Raw genomic sequence first — 23,491 nt, 5'->3', positions numbered from 1 at the left:
TGTTGGAGGAATGTCATTAGACGTCTGAATGAAAAAAAAACGGATAACTACACACGCACAAGAACATTTTACCCGCAGACACCGTGCTGTCTCTCTATTAGGACAAGGGTCAATATTGCTGCATTCACGTGCAGTAACAGTAAGACAATAGCCTACTCAGTGGCGTATGTCTTGATTCAAACTAAGAATTTGTATTTGTTTAGTAAAAGCTCGACATTTGACAATTATTAAATAAATCTGAAAGATTTAATAGAAGTGCAGTGTTGAACACTGAAATGCTTCCATTTTCTGTTTCAAACATACTGTATTATTTACCAAAAATCGTTGAGGCTTTCTTGTTTTTTAATGGGTTTCGTGAGACCACTTTGTATCAGTAACAGTTATTTTTTGAAGAGACTAATTTCTTTGTTCCGTCCTTTGTCTGCCTGGCCAAATTGAACGCAATGCTTCTCATTCCACGACATGTACAGGCCACAAACATCACTCACTTAACTCATGTGTTAAATTTCCCATCGGCCCTTATTTCTTATCCCAAAATCCTTTTATTAAGAAGAAAAATAAGAAAAAAGTGATTTGGTGTTATTTTCACAAAGTCACGTCGTCGTTTCTGTCAGACAAGATGTCTGTGCTCTGTGATATCTCAGTCACATTCAATCCTGTTGCTTAACCTCGTCATGCTCATGTGGAGACACTCTAAAACAAATCTCTCAGGTGAAGTGTTAAACAAGGAAAGCTTTAGAGTTTGTACCATTAAGAATAACAATATTATCAGAATACATGCGTCTGTCTAACTATGGTCAGTCCTCCCTTTAAGAGCCGTCTGAACCTTCTTATATCCATTGGATATCTAAGGTCACAGGGAGAGTGACTACATGGGCTTTTTTATATTTAGATGAACGTAATGCATTTTTATTATTTTTTTCTCTTTAAATGAACCTATTGACCTTTTCGATGCACGATGTCATGCTGCATACATTACAAAGAAACACACACACACACACACACACACACACACACACACACACACACACACACACACACACACACACACACACACACACACTACAGGAATCGGACGGGGGGCAGCTCGGGTCGTACCCGGCCGTGCCCACGGTGCCACTCTGAATCCTAGTATAGCCTACAAGCGGTAGGTAGAAGGCAGTGCAGCCCTAATCCCAACCGGCCGTGATTTAGCCCCTGGTCCTCCTAATTCTCCTAAAGCCCCAGCTGCTCCCCTGGCCGCTCCGCTCTCTCAGCGACAGACTGCACACCGCTCGCGTTATTAATAATGCACCTAATAATTCACCAGTTCGATGCTGTTGCCGGCTGAAGCAGCGTCCCCCCACCTTTTACTAAACAACTGCCCTAATTTCCCCCCGTCTATTATTTGTGTGCATATGTGTGTCTGTATGTAGGCTAGGTGTTTGTAAACAGGTCGCACGCTGGTGAGGTGAGCTATTTAGCGGCTGATATTTTTTGAGGAGGGAAGTGTAGGCTGTCCGTCGTCGCAGCAGCCGGAGAGCTTCAATTTCTACGCGCCGCGCCGAAAGCCCGGACCGAGCTGTGTCGCTGTGCAGGCATTCTGCTGCTATCGGCAAGGCTGGAGCGATTTGAAAAGGCAAAGACGCAAGCTGCGCTTTCATCTCGTCAAGCTTTGAGGAGGAGGAGGAGGAGGCGACGACGAGGGACCAGGGGTGTCCCCCCGTTTTGTGTGTAACGCCGCGTGTGTGCGTGCATGTGCGTGTGTTTGAGAGAGAGGAGAGAGAGAGAGGGAGAAGGAGAGAGAGAGAGAGATACTAGGGTAAAACAGATCGGACGCGCGGCGCAGGAGACAGCCGCTTTTGGACACGTTTTGGAGACAGAAGCTGCCCGATTGCAAAGGCTCCACCACACGGAAAAAGAAATAATAATATCAAAAACAACTTACTTTGCATCACCTCTCCCGGCCATTTATTTGAACGTGTTATTACTAGCTTAATAATTCGGAGAGGTTTTTTTCAGCGTCTCCCAATCTGCTGGACAAGTTTTGCCGCTGAAGGACGCACCTCGGGACTTTGTCGCAGACGTCTCGCTGACTTCTTGCTGCTGGACATGGGCGCATCTGAGGCCAAACAGCGGTGAAAGAGGAGGGCTCGGAGCTGCTGTCCTCCTTTCCTCCTATCTCTTGCAGAGTGGACCCACTTTTGAGAGAGTGTTTTTTTCTATCTGGGCCTAAGGCCGACTTGTTTAAAGGTCCTTTTTTTGCTTCCGGCAACTGCGAAGAGACCAAGTCTTCCCCCCTTCAGCCCTCGCTCCCTCTCTCACTTTTTTTTGGAAGCTGAACTTTTAAAGGAAAATGGGGCATTGAGAGGGTTGGCAGATCTCCCCGCGCTATAATGGTACGTGCTGTGTAACTCAATAGTTTCCCTCTGTTGGTTCTATAGGGTAAAGTCTATAGACACAGAAAATAAACCAAACATTGCACGAGTTTAACTGCACCCCTGCAGGTTTGGAAGAAGAAGGTTTTTAAGTTATTTGTAAAAGATCAGCACTTGGTTGAAAACACAGAGTGAGAGTTGGCTTTGGGGTGTTAGGCCAAGGATGACGATACAATACACCTGTGTGTGTGTGTGTGTGTGTGTGTGTGTGTGTGTGTGTGTGTGTGTGTGTGTGTGTATGTGTGTGTGTGAGAGAGATAGAATGAGAGAGACACAAAGAGAAAGAGTATGTGTTATGTGTATAATCACCTTGCTTTACAGTTAATTTTGATAATTAACATCTAAAAACACAATTAACTAAATTGTAAAAAGCAATAGGCTGATTCTTATTATTACTTGCATCACAACAATGCATTTTAATGCAGCTATATTTAACCATTTGTATCCCTTGCACTTATAATTTCTTGAGACCTTAAATACACATTAACGCTGTGATAATTATGGCTCTTATATAATAAATCAGTCACCTAATGTAAACTGATTTAGCCTCACTGGTGGGTTTACAACGTGTGTCGACTGAATTATTTGCAGAGGCGATGGAGTGGCCCACCAACAGGCTCAGATCAAACAGAATAAAACACATGTGCTAGCGCAGACTGAGGATACATTAAAGGCCAGCATAGAGAAAGAGAGAATATAGGCTATGATGACGATGATGATAATGTTATTGTGACAGCATTAGCAGGTTTTCTGCACCGTTCTCCACATTGCACACTGGCTGTGTATTTTTGTGTGAGTGCGGCTGCTTTTTTTTGTGTGTGCTTTTTTTCATCAATGGGCATTTGCGTAGTTGATGACACTTTATAGCGACGACAAGGGGGTGGGGAGGTGAGTTGACACACAGTCCGTCTTTGTAGGCTACCACAAGAACACAAGTGCTGAGAGCGCTCATATCGAAAATCAGCATGAAGAAGGGCAATTCCGCAAAGCATTTCATGTAGATCAGAACATCAAAGTAATTACGAGTTAAAACCTGAAGCATTTATAAAGGGACACCTAAATATATTATTTCATTACATTAGAGGTCTGTTTCAAAAACTGTTTTTCTCTCGCTGCAGTTTACTGCTTTTTTTTGCCAGTAGGCTATCAGATGATAATTGTTTAGGGGATTATTTCTACAGTATATCGTGCTACAGTTCAAACATTTTGAAATATAATTATAATGGCCTTAAACTATGACCTTACTTAAAATTAATCTTCATTATCAACCCAAGACAGTAAATGTGCCATCATTCCGGTTCTATGGCATTTGTTTTCCAAATTGCCATCGCTCACAGGTTCGGTTTGTTGAGTATTTTAATTCAAGACAGACCCGTAAAAATAAAATATTGAGATCTTTGGATAGTGTTTTTTTGTTTTGTTTTTAATAACATAGAAATACAGCACTCTGGAGTATGCACTAGAATGATTCCAATATATTTCTTTTGACAACACAAATTTCCTCTTGCACCAATTATCTATCTCTTTCAGCTCATATGTCCAAACAGTTCTCACTGAGCATATTAATATTACACAAAATACCACTCCAATAAAATATCTGACTGGTGTTTGACTTAATGTCTTAAAATTAAAATGTTATGGTCTTAGATAGACTGAAATACACTAGCTCAGATTTGACAAAGATGTCAAAATTATATCCAGATATATCAATTTGACAGCTTTTTCAAAACAATAAACACAGTTTAAAACATTAAACATGATAAACAGACACACAACAAATAATAAGCAGGGCATCAAAATATGTGCAATAGTTGATACAACTTATGTGAATGAAAACTCTTGTCATGAGGATATTGCCTTGCTGTTTATTAATTATTTTAATTGCATATGGAACTGTGAATCATGTGTGTTTTTGATTGCCGTATTTGTTCTATACATTGTCCTGAAAACATTATCTCCAATTGAGCCTGTTCATTGTCATCAACAATAAGCACAAGTGTTTTGTTCACATGATATTATGCAGAGCATATATGAATGATTTGCTCTGCTCATCTATTGCCTTCAACCAACTTTACAGGAGGAACTAGTTTTCTCTCCCCCAGTTAAATGACACATTGCCATCAACCTCTGTCACACCAGTTGAACTTGAATACATATTTGAATGTGTTTTAATTATCAATGTAACTTTATAATTGGGGTCACTTGCCAAAAAAAAATCTGTTGGCCCAAGTTTTATGTCACACCTACACAACAAAACAGGCAGGCCTCAAGCGGCTCAAAATATCAAATTGCAGGCCGCATGTGATTTGTCAAATAAACTGTCCAATTATCTGTCTATGTATCTTAAGCTAAACGAACAATTAGGTGATGGCTCATAATTGGCAGTACTATTGCAATCCTCATTTTGTTTTGATTGTGGGCCTATAATTTCACAGTTGGTTGTGCTGCGGTTGTTGCAGAGAAAACCTACCAACCCCAGAAACTGTCAGTCAAATCAAAGTCAAGACTGATATTGGTGCCAAGCTGAGAGGTGGGCGTGAACCTTATCATTAAATAAATTGTTTAGTGTATCATTTAGATTGAATTGGGAGTGGGTGAGACATTCTGCACGAGCTAAACACGCTGCTTGATTGAGTCGTATTGAGTGTACGTACGTGTGTGTGTGTGTGTGTGTGTGTGTGTGTGTGTTCTGTAATGTAACTCTATGCTTCCTGGTCTTTGTGGTAACCTCTGCTGCATTAAAACCATAACCACAAGAAAATCCCCATGGATCAGTCCTTGTGTGACACAAAGGGCTGATTGTACCAGTCCAAACCTCATTGTTAAATGCACATTGTGTGGCGAGGCCTTAACTGAGTGTGGTTTGGCCATTAAAAGGTGCTTGAACAAGAATCTGTGTAGAAAAATGGGGGCCAGTGGCATTGGGTTACCTAGTGGAGTGGGCGTTGGTGTACGGTGCAAGCAGTATGGCAGCGAATGTTGCAGCTCGAAAGTTCAGTGTTACAATTGGCATGGTGTTATCTAATGACCAGCCTGTTGAGTTAGATCAGTAGTTGACAGGCAAGGTGCCAGGCCGAGCAAATCTTGGGGTGTGTCACAATGTGTGCTCTGTTCAAACTTGTTTCACTGTAACAGTTTTGGTGGAAGCGTGCATTTCATACATGGCATACTTTCCCAGCTATTACTCAGAGGTATTGAAACGTTTCACCTCACCCAGCTGATAGGCACTTCCTGCCTAGGTTGAATGCATTTTGCTTTAGTCATCCGAAATTATAATGTGCTCCGGCCTCCTGTAGTCAGGGCCTCCTTAAACTGAAACTGTTCACACTGTTTGCCACATGCCTTATCCAGAAACTGGCAGTTTTACTGTTGTGTAAAACAAAACTGCACAATTAAGGCAGATGCAGTCTGCAGCCGCCGTGCATCTTGGCTGTACTTCTGACCCAACAAAACCTTCAGGACCCACAAGTAGAGTGAAATAATTAGCCCCACTCTGCACAGCCATCCATCTAGACTTCTTTTTTAATGCAGCCCCTCAGTTTCTCATCTTCTTTCTTATTCTATCCGCTTTTTTCTCTGCAACCCCCCTGAGATGGCTGTGTGAAAAATCGTATTTTTCCAACGTTTCTCCCTGAGGTAGCTTTGGCAGGGACACACACGGCGGCCATTGCTGCCTTTCATACCCCCCTCACGCAACGTGGAACAGATCGCCGGTGCGGCCCGGCGTCTTTGAAGTGGTTGCCATCTCATGCAGGTTGGCTGGACTCTCTCTTCCTCTCCCCCCCACCTCCCCCCATATTTCATCCTGTGCCTTAAACTTGGCAGTGTTATTTTCAGTCACCAAATACGGATGATAAGCAAACGTGTTGAAGAGACAATGGCGGTGACAATAATTATGGTTTAAAAAAAATTATAATTGGAGTGAGAGCATTGGTAGCGGTTGTGGTTGACAATTGTGCAGCAGCCAGAAAAAAAAGAAGGAAAGGACTTGCACCAGGTGTGTGAGCGTGTGCAAGTTCTTGTGTGTCTGTGGTGAATTGAAGAGAGTTTGCTTGTGTGTGTCCGTGTGTAACTGCACATGCGAGATGCAGAGCGATGGAAAGATAGAGAGGAGGATCATTGATACGTTGCCATTCAAAAAATGGAGTTGCTTTAAAATGGAGCCATCTGAGAACCTTTCATACACAAAGCTCTGTGGAGGTGTGTGTGTGTGTGTGTGTGTGTGTGTGTGTGTGAGAGAGAGAGAGAGAGAGAGAGAGAGAGAGAGAGAGAGAGAGAGAGAGAGAGAGTGTGTGTGTGAGCGTGCTCGGAAGTGTGTGAGCAGGTTTCGGAGATCTCACCTCCAAAGAATTTGGCCATATGGTCGTCAACACATATACCCAGAGAAGAGGGAGAGATGGAGAGCAAGCCAAGGAAAGACTGAGAGATAGTGAGGGACAAAGTGAAAGACGCGTGTTTTCTTTTGTCAGTGAAGGCAGCTGGAAAGACTGAGTCTGAACCAGATCTCGTACCCCCACCTTCAGATCAGATGGCTCAGACAAAAAAAAAGAAGAAAAAAATTGAATCCTCCTTCGCATCCCCATCTCCACATATTTGTGGAGTGGGAAAAAATCTGTCTCAATTAACACATTTGCATTGGGCGATGATGGACTCCAAATAGGTCACTGACTCAATCTCCCGCCTCCGAATCTTTCCCTCTAAAATGTTAATTAAGGAGGGCTTTGAGATTTTTTCGCTCAAGGCTGGCCATATGGGCCGGGCATATGTTCTATATATATAGTACGATATATAATTCATACACTGCTGCAGGAGAGAGTTGTTTGGGGGCCTGGAGTTTTTTGGGGGTTTTTACTACAAAGGGAGTCAGTATGTTCTGGCCTCCCCAGTGGCAGGTACAGAGCTTAGCCTATTCATTAGCTTCATGTTATTCACTGTTGCACAATGGGATGGAGGTTCATCAACACCTGTTTCTTTGGCTGACGACATAAAGAGGGCTGTTACATTTTTCTTTGTTGACTGGTTAATATGAAATGAGAGCAAACCTATTGTTGGAGCTTGGTTGCTTTATTTACATTGTTTCTCCTTAAAGTTAAAGATAAAAGGCTACACACTTATACAGAGATGCTCTCGAATAGTCCGGATGTTTCCTCACACACCTCCCAGTTCAACCAGATGTCCCAGTTCAGTCCATCCCAACACCCATTCACCACCAGAATGAGGCGGTGGCAGCCAATAAAAACAGTTAATCTCCCACCCGCAGCTTTTTGGGTCTGGCTCAACCAATCAGAGGAGTCTTGCTAGTGCACCTTGCCCTGTTTCTGGCCAGGGACAGCCAATCACAGAGGCTCCTATAGCGCACCTGATGCATTGTGGTCTTCCTGTTGGTTGTCTGCAGGCTCACGTTGTTGCGTACCCCCCACGCAGGTGCTGTGGATACAGGCAATCATTCTAACCGCCAGCCAATCAGATGCACCGTGTTGTTATCGGACACATGTGGCCTGGCAGACTTTGGGTGTTTGCATTTTGTCTTGTCTCTGTGTGTGTGTGTGTGTGTGTGTGTGTGTGTGTGTGTGTGTGTGTGTGTGTGTGTGTGTGTGTGCGCGCGTGTATGTGAGCATGTATGTATACGTGTATGTATGTGCATCCTAGGAAGTCTGCTACCCCATTCTCATAATTCTTTGTGGCCTTATCAGCAGGCCTCTCTCACTCTGTTCCTGGCTTTATCCTCTTCTTGAAACTCAACAATGAGCACTGTGTTGCCCCCTTAAGGAGCTGGAGGCCTTGACTATAAAAAGAGACTAAATATATAAAAATAAAAACATGTTTATGGTCTAATAAAGATGATTAGAAATCGCACAATTGCAGAAAAATGGAAGGTTTGCGAGTGCAGATTATCTGTAATAAAAAGCCGAGGGGAGAGACCGGGGAGAGAGGGAGAAAGAGAGTTCGCTGTACAGACCTCTCATTGCGAGGGATATGAATAGCCTTTGTTTTCACCACAACTCAGGGCTGTGTGGTCTGCCAATGTCTGGCTCTTATTATGGGGTTTGTGTCTGTGTGTCTGCGTAAGTGGCATGCACGTGTGCGTTGGTGTGTTTGCCGTGTGTTTGTGTGCGAGGTCGGGAGCGCATGGGCGTGTATGGGCATGTAAATATACATGCAGGTGATTATATTTTCAAGAGGGCAGCGAGACTATATGTGTGTACATTACAACGTTTCCACACACCAGATACACTGTTTTCCCTCTGCTCCTGTTCAGCTAAATAAATGTGGCATGGGGTCTTGGGCTGGCACCAGCGCTTGTGCACGCTTTTTTATCCGTTAAAGTTGTGAAATGAAATAGGATTTCACAGAACGGCACAGCGGCTGTGGGATTTGGGCTCCCTTCAGCTAAGTAGAGTGGGATAGGTTGATCCAATCAGCAGCAGAACTGCAAAGAGAGCCCATTTCACAGCTCCGGGTCCTGCCAGAACCCTGCCTGCCTGCCTGCTCGACTTAGAATACAAATGAAGCTCCTTGAGTGCACACTTACACACACATGCAGGCACGCACACTGGTACTTACAGGCAGTCTGGCTGGGGATGTATAGTGCACGAGTTGTTAACAGGCGCTGTGCTTTCTGTGGAGAAATGGAACCGGCAGGGGTTATAAGCCTTTCTCATATAGCGCAGGTGACTTTTAAGGGTTGCCTCACAAAGGGGAAGCAAGAAAAATACACATCTGATCGGGGTGATTTCAGGACACGATTGGTCAGAGACATTACTAAAATGGTTGCATTATTTCTTTAACTACATTGCTAAAGAACAGCACATGTCAGATTGAACATTGCATTTGCTTAATACGAAGAAACATTGAATGATTAAAATGTTTGCTTAAAATGTCTTTGTTTGGTGTCGGTCCTTTAAAATAAGAAACTTCAAATGAGAAACAGATTCAAGTTAAATCAGTGAACGCTAGAATTTCTGATGCCATGGTGCCAGAAGCGATAGAGATCGGCTTCTTATAAGAGAATTGCAAATACTTTGAAAAAATCATTGTATGCCCTTCATTGATGCAATTGTAATAAAATAACCATCTTTTTTGTGTTTCTAGGCTACTGACACCTACCTGGTGAACGACGATCCCGCTAGAGGCCCAGGGATGCCTGAATGTTTCCTCGTGTCTGATACATATAGGGTATGTATAAAACACACACACACATGCATGCACGCACACACACATACACACACACACGAACACACACACACACACACACACACACACACACACACTACAAGCTCTCTACATCTGTGTTCCTCATGTTGTCTCACAGATGTATTTCCTGGACACCCAAACAAGCCGACTCCATTAAAAATTATTTCTTTCTTTTTTCCTTCATAAGATTTAGAGGAGGAGGGCATTGAGGGTACAAAAAACTCAGCAGTGCATGTTGCAGAATAAATTCTTAAGGCTCAGTTGTCAGCACAGGGATCTTAAGGACTAAATTATCCTTATTCTTCAGAGCTGGAATTGGAGGGTCTGGGTGGGTTAATGTTTCCAGGAAATACACACTATATTTTTTGAGTGTTGTCCCTCTGCCCGTCCATACATCCACTTCCTGTAAAATCTCCCTAATTTCATCATGCATGTCCTGAACTCGTCTGTCCTCTGTACTGACGTGACGTGTGGCAACAGGGCCCTGCATAGACACGTGTTTCCTCAAAATGACCACTATTCTGTTACATGTATTTTTACCGGGTACTACCAGCAGTATAGTGCATTTTCCTCAAATGCATGGCAGAACGAGCCGGCAACTAGTTAAAGGTGGAGTTGTGCATGCTGAAATTGTTTTGGGTTTTTATACACAGCCTAGCTGTAAATGGGTATGTAAACAAAGGGGGGCCACCTTAGATAGCAACAAGCCCATTTACAGAGTCTGGGCTGTGTATTAATACCAGATTTTTTGTATCGACAGGTCAGGAGATATTCACAGATTTTGACAAAAAGTGATTTTGACAACAGGTTTTCTCTAGAATCACTGACTACACCTTTAAAACAAATTAAAATGCAAAACTAAAGAAATTGAAAGTTTTCTCTTCAGGACACTTTCTGGTTGTGACAAGTTCTGCATTTAATTTCTTAAAAAAACAGCACCGCTTCTTTAAGGTAAAGTTAATAGACAATGTTGTACTCCCCAGAAAGCTACTTGTGTGACCTGTGGGCTGTAGTTTGACATGTTGAACGTATTGCTCGAATCTAGAAATTATGATGATGATCACGCTAGAAAAATAAATCTATACGTTGTTTTCCTGTGGAACACGAACAGGGTGGAGAGGCAGTAATCCAAACCAGTCGAGTAAAGCGTATATGCAGCTATTGCACACAGTAAACACATAAAAAGCAGCAGGCGTAACACATTGCTCCGCACACACACTCAGATTGCAAACAGATCCACGGAGTCTCTGGGATCCACACTGTGTATGATATGCTTGTAAGCCATAACGGCCAGTCAGCCATTTCTTTCCTGACTGCATATGCCTGTATGCATTTTACTGGCGTGCTCCCTCCCAGAGCACACATAAACAGCTTACTTGAACAATATTTACACTGTACGGCGTAGTAAGCGGTACAGTTACACACATTTTTCCGCTCACATATTTCCTGCTTTTTTGAAAGGCGGCCTCAACCACCTGTCTCACACATTTAACATGCTAATGGCAGTATCACTATGCCACATCACTTTCAATATTTGATGGCCTAGCCACAGGCGATGGTAAACAACAAGTATATGGGGCATTGCTGTGTATCAATGGGAGACCACAACATGCTAACTTTAGAAACGCCATATGGTTTTCTCGTGTGCACTTTTAATGGCAAACTCAGAACCAGTATAAGGGGGCGCACTTAGCTCATTTGGTAGGGCGTCCCCCCCATGGGCCTCGGCCAGCAGCGGACCCGGGTTCGATTCCAGCCCGCGGTCGTTCTCTGCATGTCACTCCCCTCTCTGCCCCATTTCATCTCTGTCTCTACACTATCAATAAAGCATAAAAATGCCCCAAAAAATATAAAAAAGAAAAAAGAAAAAGAAAACCACCAGTATAGAGCCCCGTGCGCTGGATGGGATTCCATAGGTGACTGTCGGACAGGACCCGTTTGATCATGGCCATAGTGAGAGTTTGTGTTTTGTTATTACTTGGTGAGGTTGCCATAGTTTGTTTGTTCCAGCCCAGCGCCTGTGCTGAATACTGAGATGGTCGTCTCGGCCCAGACTGCAGCAGGAGACAAAGACGGCACAGTAAAGTAAGGCAGAGCAACGGAACAGTGTGCGTGTGATGAGGATGGCAGAGGAAGAGAGGGAATGGCAAAAGACTATAAGATAGAAAAAAAGGAGGAAGAGGTCACTAAGGAGAATCGTGGAGAATAATAATAAAAAAGGGAGGGCAGACAGTAAGAGAAAGAGTGAAAATGAGGGAGCGCACACAAAGGCTTTGGGGTTTGGGCCTATACGCTGTGGTGGGGTGTGGATTGGATAGAGGAGAGACTATGGGAAAGGAATAGATTACACCTCAATATGCTTCGCATTTCTTGCACTTTTTATTTAGTGTTTTTCCTCCCCCTTCTGAATCCAATTCTCCTCCTGGTTGCTTGTGCCAGCATATCTTTGACCACAAGACGTTTGTGGCTGTGTATGTATACATGTGTGTGTGTGTGTGTGTTTGTGTGTGTGTGTGTGTGCGTGTGCGTTTGTGTGTGTGTGTGTGTGTGTGTATACATACGCTGCACATTGTATGCATGTGTGTCTGTGGTGTGAGTGTCTAAGTATCCTACATAGGCTGAGGTCTCGTAAAGCTGCACAGCTTCATATCCCCCTGAAAAACTTGGCATCCTAGCACTGGGGTGACTTCAATCCCCCGAAACCGCACCCTTACACACACACACACACACACACACACACACACACACACACACACACACACACACACACACACACACACACACACACAAACGAACAGAATTGCATTCATGCATACACACATACTTCCAAATGCTCGCGCACACTCTCGCTTGCACACATGCACGAGGCAGGGGCTTATGTATAATTGCAGGCACTCTGCCTGCATATATGAGTTTGATTAGGCTGAGGAGCAGGGAGCGGGCGAGGATAAAGCCAAGCCTGATTAGAAACAGAGTGTATCGCTTCCATACAATAGAAGTCACAATGAAACTGGTTTGGACCACTTCGTCCAAGTTCAGGTATCCTTTGTCTAACCATACAGTGCTCTGGTATATGACTCAGTGCTGGGTCAAAAAGGAGAAAATCAGGAAACCGAAGGGTGTCATAGCCAAAAGAATTGCAATTGCTCAGATAGTAAATTTGACATCAACTTGCTATAATTGTAAACTTTGCCAAAGAGAAATGTAAAACTTTGTTTATTTTCATGGAGGCATGCAAGGAGGTCCACAGAAAGAGTATTTAAACGCTCATTCAGTTTTAAATAAAATGTGGTGTTAGGTATAACTTACAGAAGAGGAACTTCTCTTACCCAAAAACGTACAACTACGGCCGTCCTCAGCCGAAGAGGAGCTGACAGAGATGAGGCCTCGAATCCAGCCGTGACACCTTGTAAAAATGAATTAAACACAAATATGTTAGGCCCACAGTTGAGCTAAAGTTTCCGCTGCATCAAAAAACGCTTTGTCACTCATTTACAACTACAAATGCTCAGGTTAAAAATATGGGGCCTGTTCCACTTTAAGACACTTGAATCAGTTAACTCTGTGCGAAAGGCTTTGTGTCGCTCTCCGGCTGACTAAATCTCAGCAGTAAATGTTCAAACATTTGTTTCTATTTTGGTCGGACTCTGAGTTGGCTTCTGCATTTTCAGCAAAGGATATGAAAGTTGAAAAATATATTTTTTTTAGGAAATCTGCCCCCTATATCATTTGCACTGCACTCATTGCTTAAGCTTTTTTACCAAGTGAATGCAAAGCCAAACATATTCTCAAGAAAGGATCTTTTAACATAGTAATGTAAAACCTATTCTTAGGAATATCTATTCATCCATCTTTCTACTCTATCTATCTATCCATCTTTCTATCTATCTATCTATCTATCTATCTATCTATCTATCTATCTATCTATCTATCTATCTATCTATCTATCTATCTATCTATCTATCTATCTATCTATCTATCTATCTATCTATCTATCTATCTATCTATCTATCTATCTATCTATCTATCTATCTATCTATCTATCTATATAGATAAATATACAGGCATCTGACTGCTGTCATTTGTCATATCAAGACGAGTTTAAATAAAAATGCGGTGCCATAACTTCATGCGTGTTGCATGAGAGGGAAAGCAAGACTAGTCATTCCCTCGCAAAAGATTTGTGGGATAGCCTCGTCCAGGTGGAACACTTATGTATATTAGGCTATATGAATTTTATAAAATAGCCTATCAGAAAATATATGACTGAAGTATGCACTCACCACCGAGTAGCGCACTGTCTATAGCCCCTACTGTACTGCATGGATACTGTACCCGAAGCCTGTCGTCCTCTCTGGGGCTTTAGCGAAACACGTATTCTTCTTCTTTCCTTTTTTATAATAAAAGTCGATGAAATAGCCTCTATATTTTTCAATTGTTGAGTTTGTTTGCCGATCTAAAACAGACTCGGGTCTGGAGAGAGAGCGAGAGGAAGAGTTAGACAGAAAAAGGGAGGGAGGGAGGGAGAGGGAGAGAGAGCAGCAAAAACTTTCCCCTAAAGTTATTGCGGAGCTTTCACTGTGAGTGAGGCGGGGTTACAGCCTGGACTGAGCCACAGCGGCTTTGCAATGCGGCACCGCAGCGAACCTCCATCCAACTTTATCATCAACAACTCCAATTTTCATCTCTAGACACGACCATGTATTCCCCTTACTGCTTGACACAGGTATGTACAAAAGTCGTCGGGTTTCTCGCTCTTCTTCATTCCTTTATTTTTTATTTCATTTTTTTTCCGGTATGGTGCGCCTCCGGGCTGTTTCTACTGTACGCGGTCACAGTGTTGTGTTGCCTGCCGTGCTGCTGCTGCATGTCATTTGTTGCGTTTTAAGGACGCTTTTCCACCCGGCTCTGCTTTCTTTTCAGAGATAATCTTTAATTTCGCTCTCTCTCTCTCTCTTTCGCTCTCTCTCCCCCCCTTTATTTTTTAATGGCACTCTCCCAACGCGCTTTCTTGTGCGTCTCATTGCGTATGGTTTGGAGAGAAAATGGCGCTTATCCCAAATCTATTTTATATAAAACGGAGGTTGGAGAAAGGGGAAGAAGGGCTAGGTGCCCTGGCATTTTGGCGGCTAATTGCAGTAACCCTTGGGCAATAAGCGGCTTTTATCGACAAATAGAATGAACTGCGAATAGAGTTTTTTGTGTGACTCGATGAGTTGTGGGACAGTTTATTTTTCGTGTGAAGGAGGGTTTCTGATTTGCGGCTGTTACGGAGGTCTGCCGTTCTGCACCCGCGGTCGGCGCTGGGGGCCTTTAGGGTCACATTCATAACCCTCATTTAGTTTCTTCATGGTTTTGAAATAAAATGAGAGAAAAGTTTTTTGGGGGGGTTAAATCCTTTTATTTACCATCTATGGTTAAATCTTACAAGTTGAATAGGGAAGGGTGTGCGCGTGTTGGTTTGGGGAGTCCGTTGATGGTAGATTAATCACAAAATACAGTTGACCTAAGAAGCATCGATTACAAAGTTTATTTTTTTTACATTATGGAGTAGGCTACTGAACAGTTTTTAAAAGAGGTTCACTCACTGTTGGAGGAAATCTTCATTTTTTCTTGTGCGTAAATTCAAAGGCCGTCTGCAATAATACTTTAGTGACCCGTTGTAGGCTTTACAGACGATTAAGAGTTAGTTTTAAAAAAACTTTTTTTTAAACAATATATTACAATATATATAATTAAGATGTGCACCTCAAATATTCAGCTCTCGTTTTTGTAATTGAATGCACAATGTCAGAGTCAGTTTTGACCTTTCGGGCCTTATCAACTTCTGCCTCTGAACAATAATAAGACAAAAATACTGGAGTCCCCCCTTAGGTTTATACGGCTATTTATTTTAAAGATCTTGAAATACAAAAAAACAAAACAAGAATGAATCTTTAATGTGTTAAGCATGTTTACACAATGAAAATACTGAGACAGGTTTAGACACAACATACACCCTCGGGCTGTTTTTTTTTCTGGGTAATATTTTAATTTTAATTTAACTTATTATACTTTATTTATGTGTTGGATTTTCCCTGTTTGGGCGTGTATATACTTTTAACTGCAAATGAAAAAATATAACAGCTCACAGCTGCAAAGGTCAACACAAGGATGACCTTTTTTAGTTATTTTTTGCAGAACCTTGCTGTTGATGAGAGCACATTTGAAGTTATCGTTTTAAATGAAGCTTCAGGCTCTCAGATGTAGACTCGTAGTGCAGTCAGTGCAGAGTTAACTAACAGAGGATACAGAGCTGCAGGCGCGCCGAGCTTCAGTCAGGGCCGTTTTTCCCTCTGCCGCTCGGCTTATCACATTAGACACCGTGCTATGATTTATTTTTTATTTTTGTAGTTTCACTATTTTATCACTAAGCGTCTTTAAAGATCTAGCGGAATATAACCTTTTAACATCAACATATCTCAGTGTGGTAGGCCTATATATATAACCTATATGATATAGGCTATAAGTGTTGCGAGGTCAAGAGCTACCATTAAAGTCTGGAGTAACACAGTGAAAGAAACTTCAACACCTGCTTTATGCATGACCATTTTTACGCTTTCATGTACACACTGAAATGATTCTGCATAACATATGGAGTCACTGCTGTTATGAGGCCCGGCCTGAAAGTTACATTTCTCAGTGCTGCACGGAGGTCACGGCCCACCGCCCTCCCGCCTCAATTATGCTGCTTTGCATTGGTATGTTACAGGATTATAGTAGGATTATAGGCTAGTATTTAGTCTTCTTTTTACACTAAATAAAAGTGGACCTATATGTCCTGTATAATCCAAGACTATGTGATTTGACGAGCTCCGGAAAAACATTCCTTATGTCAAGCCGTCTCACCAGACCATGCCTGCATGTGTCAGTTATCTCTGATTGTATATAATTTTAAGAAACAATTGCGACCAGCGCTGCTCGAATGCAAAATTAGGCTTCTTCATTACATTTCTTTCAGCCTTGGCCGCAAATCCGTTTAAGCTTCAAACACTTCTGTCTTTCTCATTCCTGCTTCTTTTTTTATTTTACTCCTGACCCCTCTTTTATCGTCTGCGAGATTTGAAGAGTGAATGAGACATTTTCTAATCAATAGTCGATTTTATTGACTCCGTAAAGTAGAATAAGTCCAACAGCCCTGCTGCATATTTAGCACAGATATGTTTCCAAGCCTAGTGGTATGAGGCAGAGGTCCGCATCGAGTTTCCTCTTTCTTTCCATTAATTAAAATTAATTGGCAGCAGATACTCTCGCACGAGCGCTGAATGGACGCGTGCTGGCCATATGCGCAATACATATTGATCTGCTTAGGCTGCTGCTGCTGCTGCGTGTCCCGGTCCGGGCTGGTGGATATCAAGATCCTTAATGACAATTTGTGATTGCCCATTTAGTGGATATTACGTCGCTCTTAAATAACAGTAGGCACAAATGAACTGGAAAGGTGCATCTGTGTTCATCATGCTCGTGCGTCCGATTGACACCTCTCTGTTTCACTCCGGTAATTTGAAACTTGACTCGAACATCCGCCTCTTATTCACTACCAACGCCCGTTATATTGATCTGTGGTTCGATGCTGCGTGAGGCGGGATTGTTTGTAGTTTCTCTGTGTGTGCCCAGCCCACACCCAGACTGACGTGCATCAGGGTTTTGTCCTAGCGCTGCTGCTGTCGTCCTGTGACTCCATTAAGACTATGTTCTTCGATCTCACTCACGTGAATAATTCACACACAGCAGAAAACATGCAAAACCGGTGTAAACAATCTACAATGTATTATTAATGCGTTTAAAAGCATTGCTGGAATGTCCTAGGTTGTTGACGAACCCGATCAGCCAAAAGTGGTGCACATGCCCTTGCCAAACTTGCTTTACGGGGCTATGAGGCATTGTTTCACATCCCTGTGCTGTGACGGAAATGCATTTGCACAAAGTTGTAGGCCTTTAATGCCTTTCTGTAGGTCGGGGAGACGTCGTTAATTAAAACTTTAATGTGCAGCGTTGTCTTTTTTCAATCAATTATTTCAGACTCCGCTTAAGTCCCACTTATCCAAATGAGATGTGGGCTGATCATATCCAGCACATCTCACAACGACTGCCAACATCCGAAGCTTTGCTGCACACACTGTCTCTTACGTCTATAGATTATAACACTGCTTAACTTCACACAGTTCACACGCAAAGCAGTTTCATTTGTTTGCTCGTTCCATGCTCATGGGCGCTTCATGTCCACTTATTTGCAGTTCAAAAGTGTCGTTAGATTTGGAGATCAAATAAGTCCTTGAAATTCACTCATCCGTGCAGACTGGCTAAGCACTTGAAAGCATGCATTGAAAGCCATACATACAGTACTGTAGCCATGCCATATAGCCATAGCAACATAAAAAAGGGGAGATTTTGTTGGCAGTAGGCTATCTTTGGTGATGGAGATAAAAGCACATATCGTCTCAACAAAACTGTGCACGGAATCAGTTCATATGGAGAGGCGTAAAGTCAGCGTGGCAATATGTGTGGAGGCCTTGCAAGCTGTTTTTATACTACGCATACATATACTAAAATACTAATTTCAATAAAACTCACTTCGAGGCCCTTGAAAGTGAGTTTTATTGAAATGAGTATTGTAACTGGAGGACAACATAGATTTTTGACAATATAGAAAGTTAGAAACAGTCCCCAGGCTGTCATGGCTGTCCGTGTGTGTGTGTGTTTGTGTCCTGTTCCATTTTGGGGTCGATGGCTCTCCTGCGTCAGCCCTCGGTTCTGGTTTCAATGGGACCGGACAGTGACGACGGCGGTGCTGGTGTAAACCGAGGTGGGCCAGCATGATCTGGTGACATACCAAGCCTTACCGGCGTCACTTTGCACTGCACACACACACACACACACACGCACACGCACACGCACACACACACACACACACACACACACACACACACACACACACACACTAATCCTGCTCACACAGAGCTACTTGGTAGGCACAGCACAGGCAGCATAGACTATGGTTTGCTGTAGTGGACAGTAGGCAGAGTGAAAGTGGCTTGCCAACTGTGCCAGGGCGACAGGCAGGCAGTGGGTTGCAGGCAAAACCCAGGGGTACATTGTGTTCTTTTTACTTATTCATCCTTTCTGCTGGAGGCAGACCAGGCCCACCTTACACTGCTTGGCCCAGAGTGAGAGCTGGTGGCCAGGGACGGAGGGAGAAGCGCAGGGGAAGTGGGAAGTGGCACACAAAATGTCTGTCAGTTAAACAGTCTCTCTATTTGAAATTTCACAGTGTGTGATGTGTGCGTCAATAAATAAAAATATTTTTTGCCGACTAGCTGTAGATGTAGGGGAGAGTGGGGGAGTTGTGCCAGTGGGGAAGTAGTGCCCCCCCCTTCTTTCTAGAAAACCATAGAAGACATTGGAAATGTGACCACATATTTTTGAAGAGCCATCCATTTGACTTATCCTGTACGGAACACATGGAATAAGATATAAGCACATTTAAGCTAAAAAAACAGTGTTTTGCCTTTAAAAGTAAAATTTCCATGATCAAGGTTCTTCGATTATTGTGTTTGAACAATTATAGACACGTTTGAAAACATTTGACACATGTTTTAGTGCTTTATATCCTACACTTTGAGTCTATACAGTTAGCACAATGGTAGCCCTAAACTGCTGCATCATGCTAATTATCCAAAATTCTGGGGTTGGGGTGATTTGTGCCAAAGGGCTTGGGGTGAGTTATAAGTAAGAAAGTAAGTCAAATGTATTTATAAAAGCACATTTATAATAGTTTGCACTGTCCAAAGTGCTATACATAGTGCATTCAGTATGTAAAAAATTAAGGTAAAATAACAATAACAAAACTAAAATACATAAAGCCCAGACATCCACATATAAACACAGATAGTAGTGCAGAGGTAAGATAGTTAATGGGGAGGAATAGCCAGGGTGTACAGATGGGTTTTGAGCCTTGATTTAAAGGCAGAATTGGAGGGGGAATCACATATGTCAGGTGTCAGTTGGTTCCACAAGCGCGGAGCAGCTAGTGTGATGTCAATTTCTGAGAGTTGTGCCAGTGACATGGCTGTGTACGCTGGTCACCAAAAAGAAAGTGATTGTCTACAGTAGCTCAGAAGAGACTGACATCTCCATTCCACTTAACAGCAGCACTGATGAGAGTTCAGATGGCCAGAAAGATGATGATGGTAACACTGTCATTGTGAGCTTTGCAGGTAAAACCACCTAGATCTGCTAAGCCTTGTTTAAAGCTCACATATTATGCACTTTGCTGTCAATTTTATATGGTCTAAGTAGTCCCTAATACTTATTTTTTTAAATGTTTGCTGAAAAACACGTTCAGATCATTTATTGTAGCAAGCCTCTATACCCTGATGTTCCTCTGGTCTCAGGATGACCTATATTGGTGTCTGCAGCCTGCAGCCTGCAATCTGGCTGGTCCCTCCCACCTCTCTGCCGGGCCCTCCCACCGTCTCTGCCGTGCTCTCGTGATACTAGAGAGACACTGTGTGACTGGGAACACAGTGTTTACCCGGAGCGAAGCCATACTTTGAACAGTTTGACATGACATGATTAAAACCAGTGAAAACAGTAGCTTCACAGTTTGATTTCTACATGAATAACTTCCCACCCTTTGTGGTGTTAAAAACGAGGCATTATTAAACTGCAATGGGAAAGCTAAGTTACTGTAATAGAAGCAAACGTTGGATGCTACATCCAAAGCTACATGTGCGCTAACGGCTAAAAATAACACTCAGACGATTTAAAACCAGTGAAAACAGTAGCTTCAGTTTGATTTCTACAGGAATAACTTCCCACCCTTTGTGGTGTTAAAAACGAGGCATTATTAAACTGCAATGGGAAAGCTAAGTTAGTGTAATAGAAGCAAACGTTGGGTGCTACTCCCGAAGCTACATGCTACACTAGGTAAATAACAGGCAAACAACCATTGAGGAGATTCCTTTTAGTTTCACCGATGGAATTACTACACAAGTAGTAGGCCACAAGACAAAAAAAATTCCGAAAGCTATATTTCTTAAATTGTTTATTTCAGATCCAAAGTTATTGTTGCCAAGGATGAACCACATCCTGAAATATACATACATATTTTAGTTTGAGACTTTACTGTCAAGGCCTCACTTTAAAGTCACTTTGAGTAAAAAGTGGCATAACTCCCCCCACTGTCCCCTAATGTTTTGGTTGTAGGATTTTCAAAATGTGCTATGGCAGAGCTGGTATTAGCCCCCCCAAGCAACACCCTAATTTACTTGCAGATGGTCCTCCTCTTCATCTCTGTGTGTGTGTGTGAGTGTTGGTTTGAATCGGTCTGGAATTGGAGGTGGGTTAAATCCAACACTGTGTGATCTGCTCATCCCTTATCTGTGCAGTCTTCCTGACCGCCCATAGAAAATGGATTTATCATGCTTAACTGAGGCAATTGGCACAACAGAGTAATAGGTGGGTGTCCCCTGGATGGATGGGCATGTGTGTGTATGTCTGTGTTCGATATGTGTGTGTGTCCGTGTTAATATGTGTAGCCTGTCCTCTGCCTCCTAGTGTGGATTAGGCTGATCTGAAGCCAGTGGAGGCAGGCGACCCCTATAGCGGTCTTATGTTGGTCTGCGATATAGATGTGTTTACCATACTATACGGCACAAACACACACACTAATCTGAAATCAAACTCAACATTCACGTATGTTATTGACAGATAGACATACATAGACGTGCTAGAGGAGCAGCCAATTTTTTTTTTAAATCACTCCAGTGTGCTGATCAGTTTGGCCTTAGCCAGCTTTTGTCAGTAGAGTAGAAAAGTACTCCAAAACTATATGCAATTATGCCACAGACCTTTTGTTGTTGCATTTCACACTACCCAACATCGTATTATTGTTGGCAGTGGGTAAGAATAACGTGCGCACCACTATCAATGTATGATTGACAGGTATCTGCATATCCTCCCTGTGCAAGACTGCCATTATTTTTTTTACAGGTTTGAGAATTAAGAGGTGCAACAGCTGCACACTTTGCAGTCATTCATAAGGCGTAAGTTTGCCAGCAAGCAAGGACATGATCAGACCATGGAAGCTTGAGGAACTTGCTAAGAGTGTAGGGACGAGAAGATACAAGGGCCACAGTTTACTCTGCTTGCAGGCAGCTGCTTGGGACAGACTCCCCTTCACCTTCAGCCTGCTCCTCTTTCCTCCACCCCCTCAATTAGCCCCCTTTAAAAAGAGAAGTAACGGTTAGCGAGGGTTCGGCATTGTTCAAGGATGAGCTTTGGTTGTTGTTGTTGTTGTTGTTTGTCTCTCGTTCTCTCTCCATCCCCCTCCTCCGTTGCCCGTTCTTTTTGATTTTCTCTGAGGCTTTCTTGTTGTTGTGGGGGTAACCCCGTTGAATGGGACAATGCAGCCTAGCGTGAAATTAAAGCCCTTAGTTAGTTTGGAGTTGCTCAAAAGAGGATTTTACACATGCATGCATTCATACACCCTCCCATACGCTATAGATATAGCTAATTAGAGGAAGTACACCCTATGTCGAGCATCAAGGGCCCAATTAAAGGAGTAGGGGAAACCTCTGTGCGAGAGATCTAGGCCAACTCAGCTCTGGGAATGCATTTCTTCTGCCGTGTGTGAACAGTTTGTGTCTGCCTTCTTAATCCAGGCCGGAAAATATGGACGAGGCTGATATGAGAAGCGCACAAGTTTCATTAGCATATGCATGTCACGTACTGGGTAAGTAAATCAAGAAAACAGTGGGATTGATCATCCTGACAGGCGAGCGTCTGATTCAAAACAGATTGGAGTGCTCTTGCAGACTCTTCCAAGTATCCTTTTGGAAGTAGTTTCCAATCAAATGTCCGTCATGCATGCACATTAGAGTTTCTTTTTGGTTCATGTGAAAGGCATTCATTTATTTTGCATTTGTTTGTGCAAGGAGTCTGATGACTTTTGTATGGTACATTTAGAATATTAACAGACTCAGCTATTACCGAATGCTATTCTGCATGTAATGTTTAAGTTGTCTTGATGTGTTTACTGTATCATCAATGTGTAGTAGTTGATGGAAGTACATCAGGCAGAGACTGTATAGCCATGACATCTCACAGTGTTTAATGACTAACTAAGGTCATTTATTTTTTGCCTCCACATTGTTGGTGTGTGTGACATATGTGTGTGCGTGCGTGTCTGTGTGGCAGAGGCCGACCAATATAGAGCAGCAGTAATCCACATCGCACAGGGAGTGATAGCTGAAATATCCAGACCTAAAAAATGTATTGGATACTTGACTCAAAGCACCAGCAATCTTTACTCCCAATATTATTAAGAAATGTACACACACACTTTTGTCCAGACTTATTTCCTAAATGTAACTACTGGTCATAGAGGCCTGCAGTCCCAGCAAGGGAGCCAGTGAATCCAGTTAGTGAGTCAGACGTTGTGGAACAAAGTGTGCTGCTCTCTGATCCCCCCCACCCTCTCTCTCACTCTCTCTCCCTCGCTCCCGTTGAGAGCACTGGCAGCTCGCCAGGGGTGGAAAAATCTATAAGCCATTGCGCAATATACCATATCTTTACCTTGGTTGAACCCTGCACAAGATCCACAGCTGTGTGAGCACAAAAACAGACGGATGAGTGTGCCTCTGTGTCTGTGTGTGTGAAGGAGACAGGCAGACGAGGGAGAGAGACACACACAGAGTGGCTTCTTTGTGGCTAGTTTTCAGTGTCTACCCTCATATAAACAGTATCACACCACTTTGATCAAATGCTGCTGACAAAATATTTTCCAAAGTCAACCGAGTATGGTGTTCTGATCACTCTCTGGAGCGTTAAGCAAAGAG

General features: G+C 42.8%; 1 protein-coding gene across 5 annotated transcripts in view; it reads left to right on the top strand.

Annotated features, from left to right (window-relative positions):
• The first annotated feature begins 1,646 nt into the window (after positions 1–1,646).
• LOC307251879 (nuclear factor 1 X-type-like) overlaps positions 1,647–23,491 on the top strand; it is a 112,266-nt gene continuing 90,421 nt past the window's right edge. Inside the window, exons 1-2 of one of the 5 annotated variants that reach the window (XM_080029322.1) lie at positions 1,647–2,378; positions 9,510–9,593. In XM_080029322.1, coding sequence (XP_079885448.1) covers positions 2,376–2,378; positions 9,510–9,593 — 87 coding nt within the window. In that variant the 5' untranslated portion in view covers positions 1,647–2,375. Of the gene's footprint in view, positions 2,379–9,509; positions 9,594–14,176; positions 14,338–23,491 lie in introns of those variants that run through there. The other 4 variants (XM_080029316.1, XM_080029317.1, XM_080029321.1 and 1 more) reach the window with 4 other exon arrangements.

Source organism: Ammodytes marinus (assembly GCF_949987685.1).
Source record: "Ammodytes marinus genome assembly, chromosome: 6".
Classification (NCBI taxonomy): Eukaryota; Metazoa; Chordata; class Actinopteri; order Uranoscopiformes; family Ammodytidae; genus Ammodytes; species Ammodytes marinus.
The sequence above is the reverse complement of the archived record's forward strand: the minus strand, read 5'-3'. Positions and strand labels throughout refer to the sequence as shown.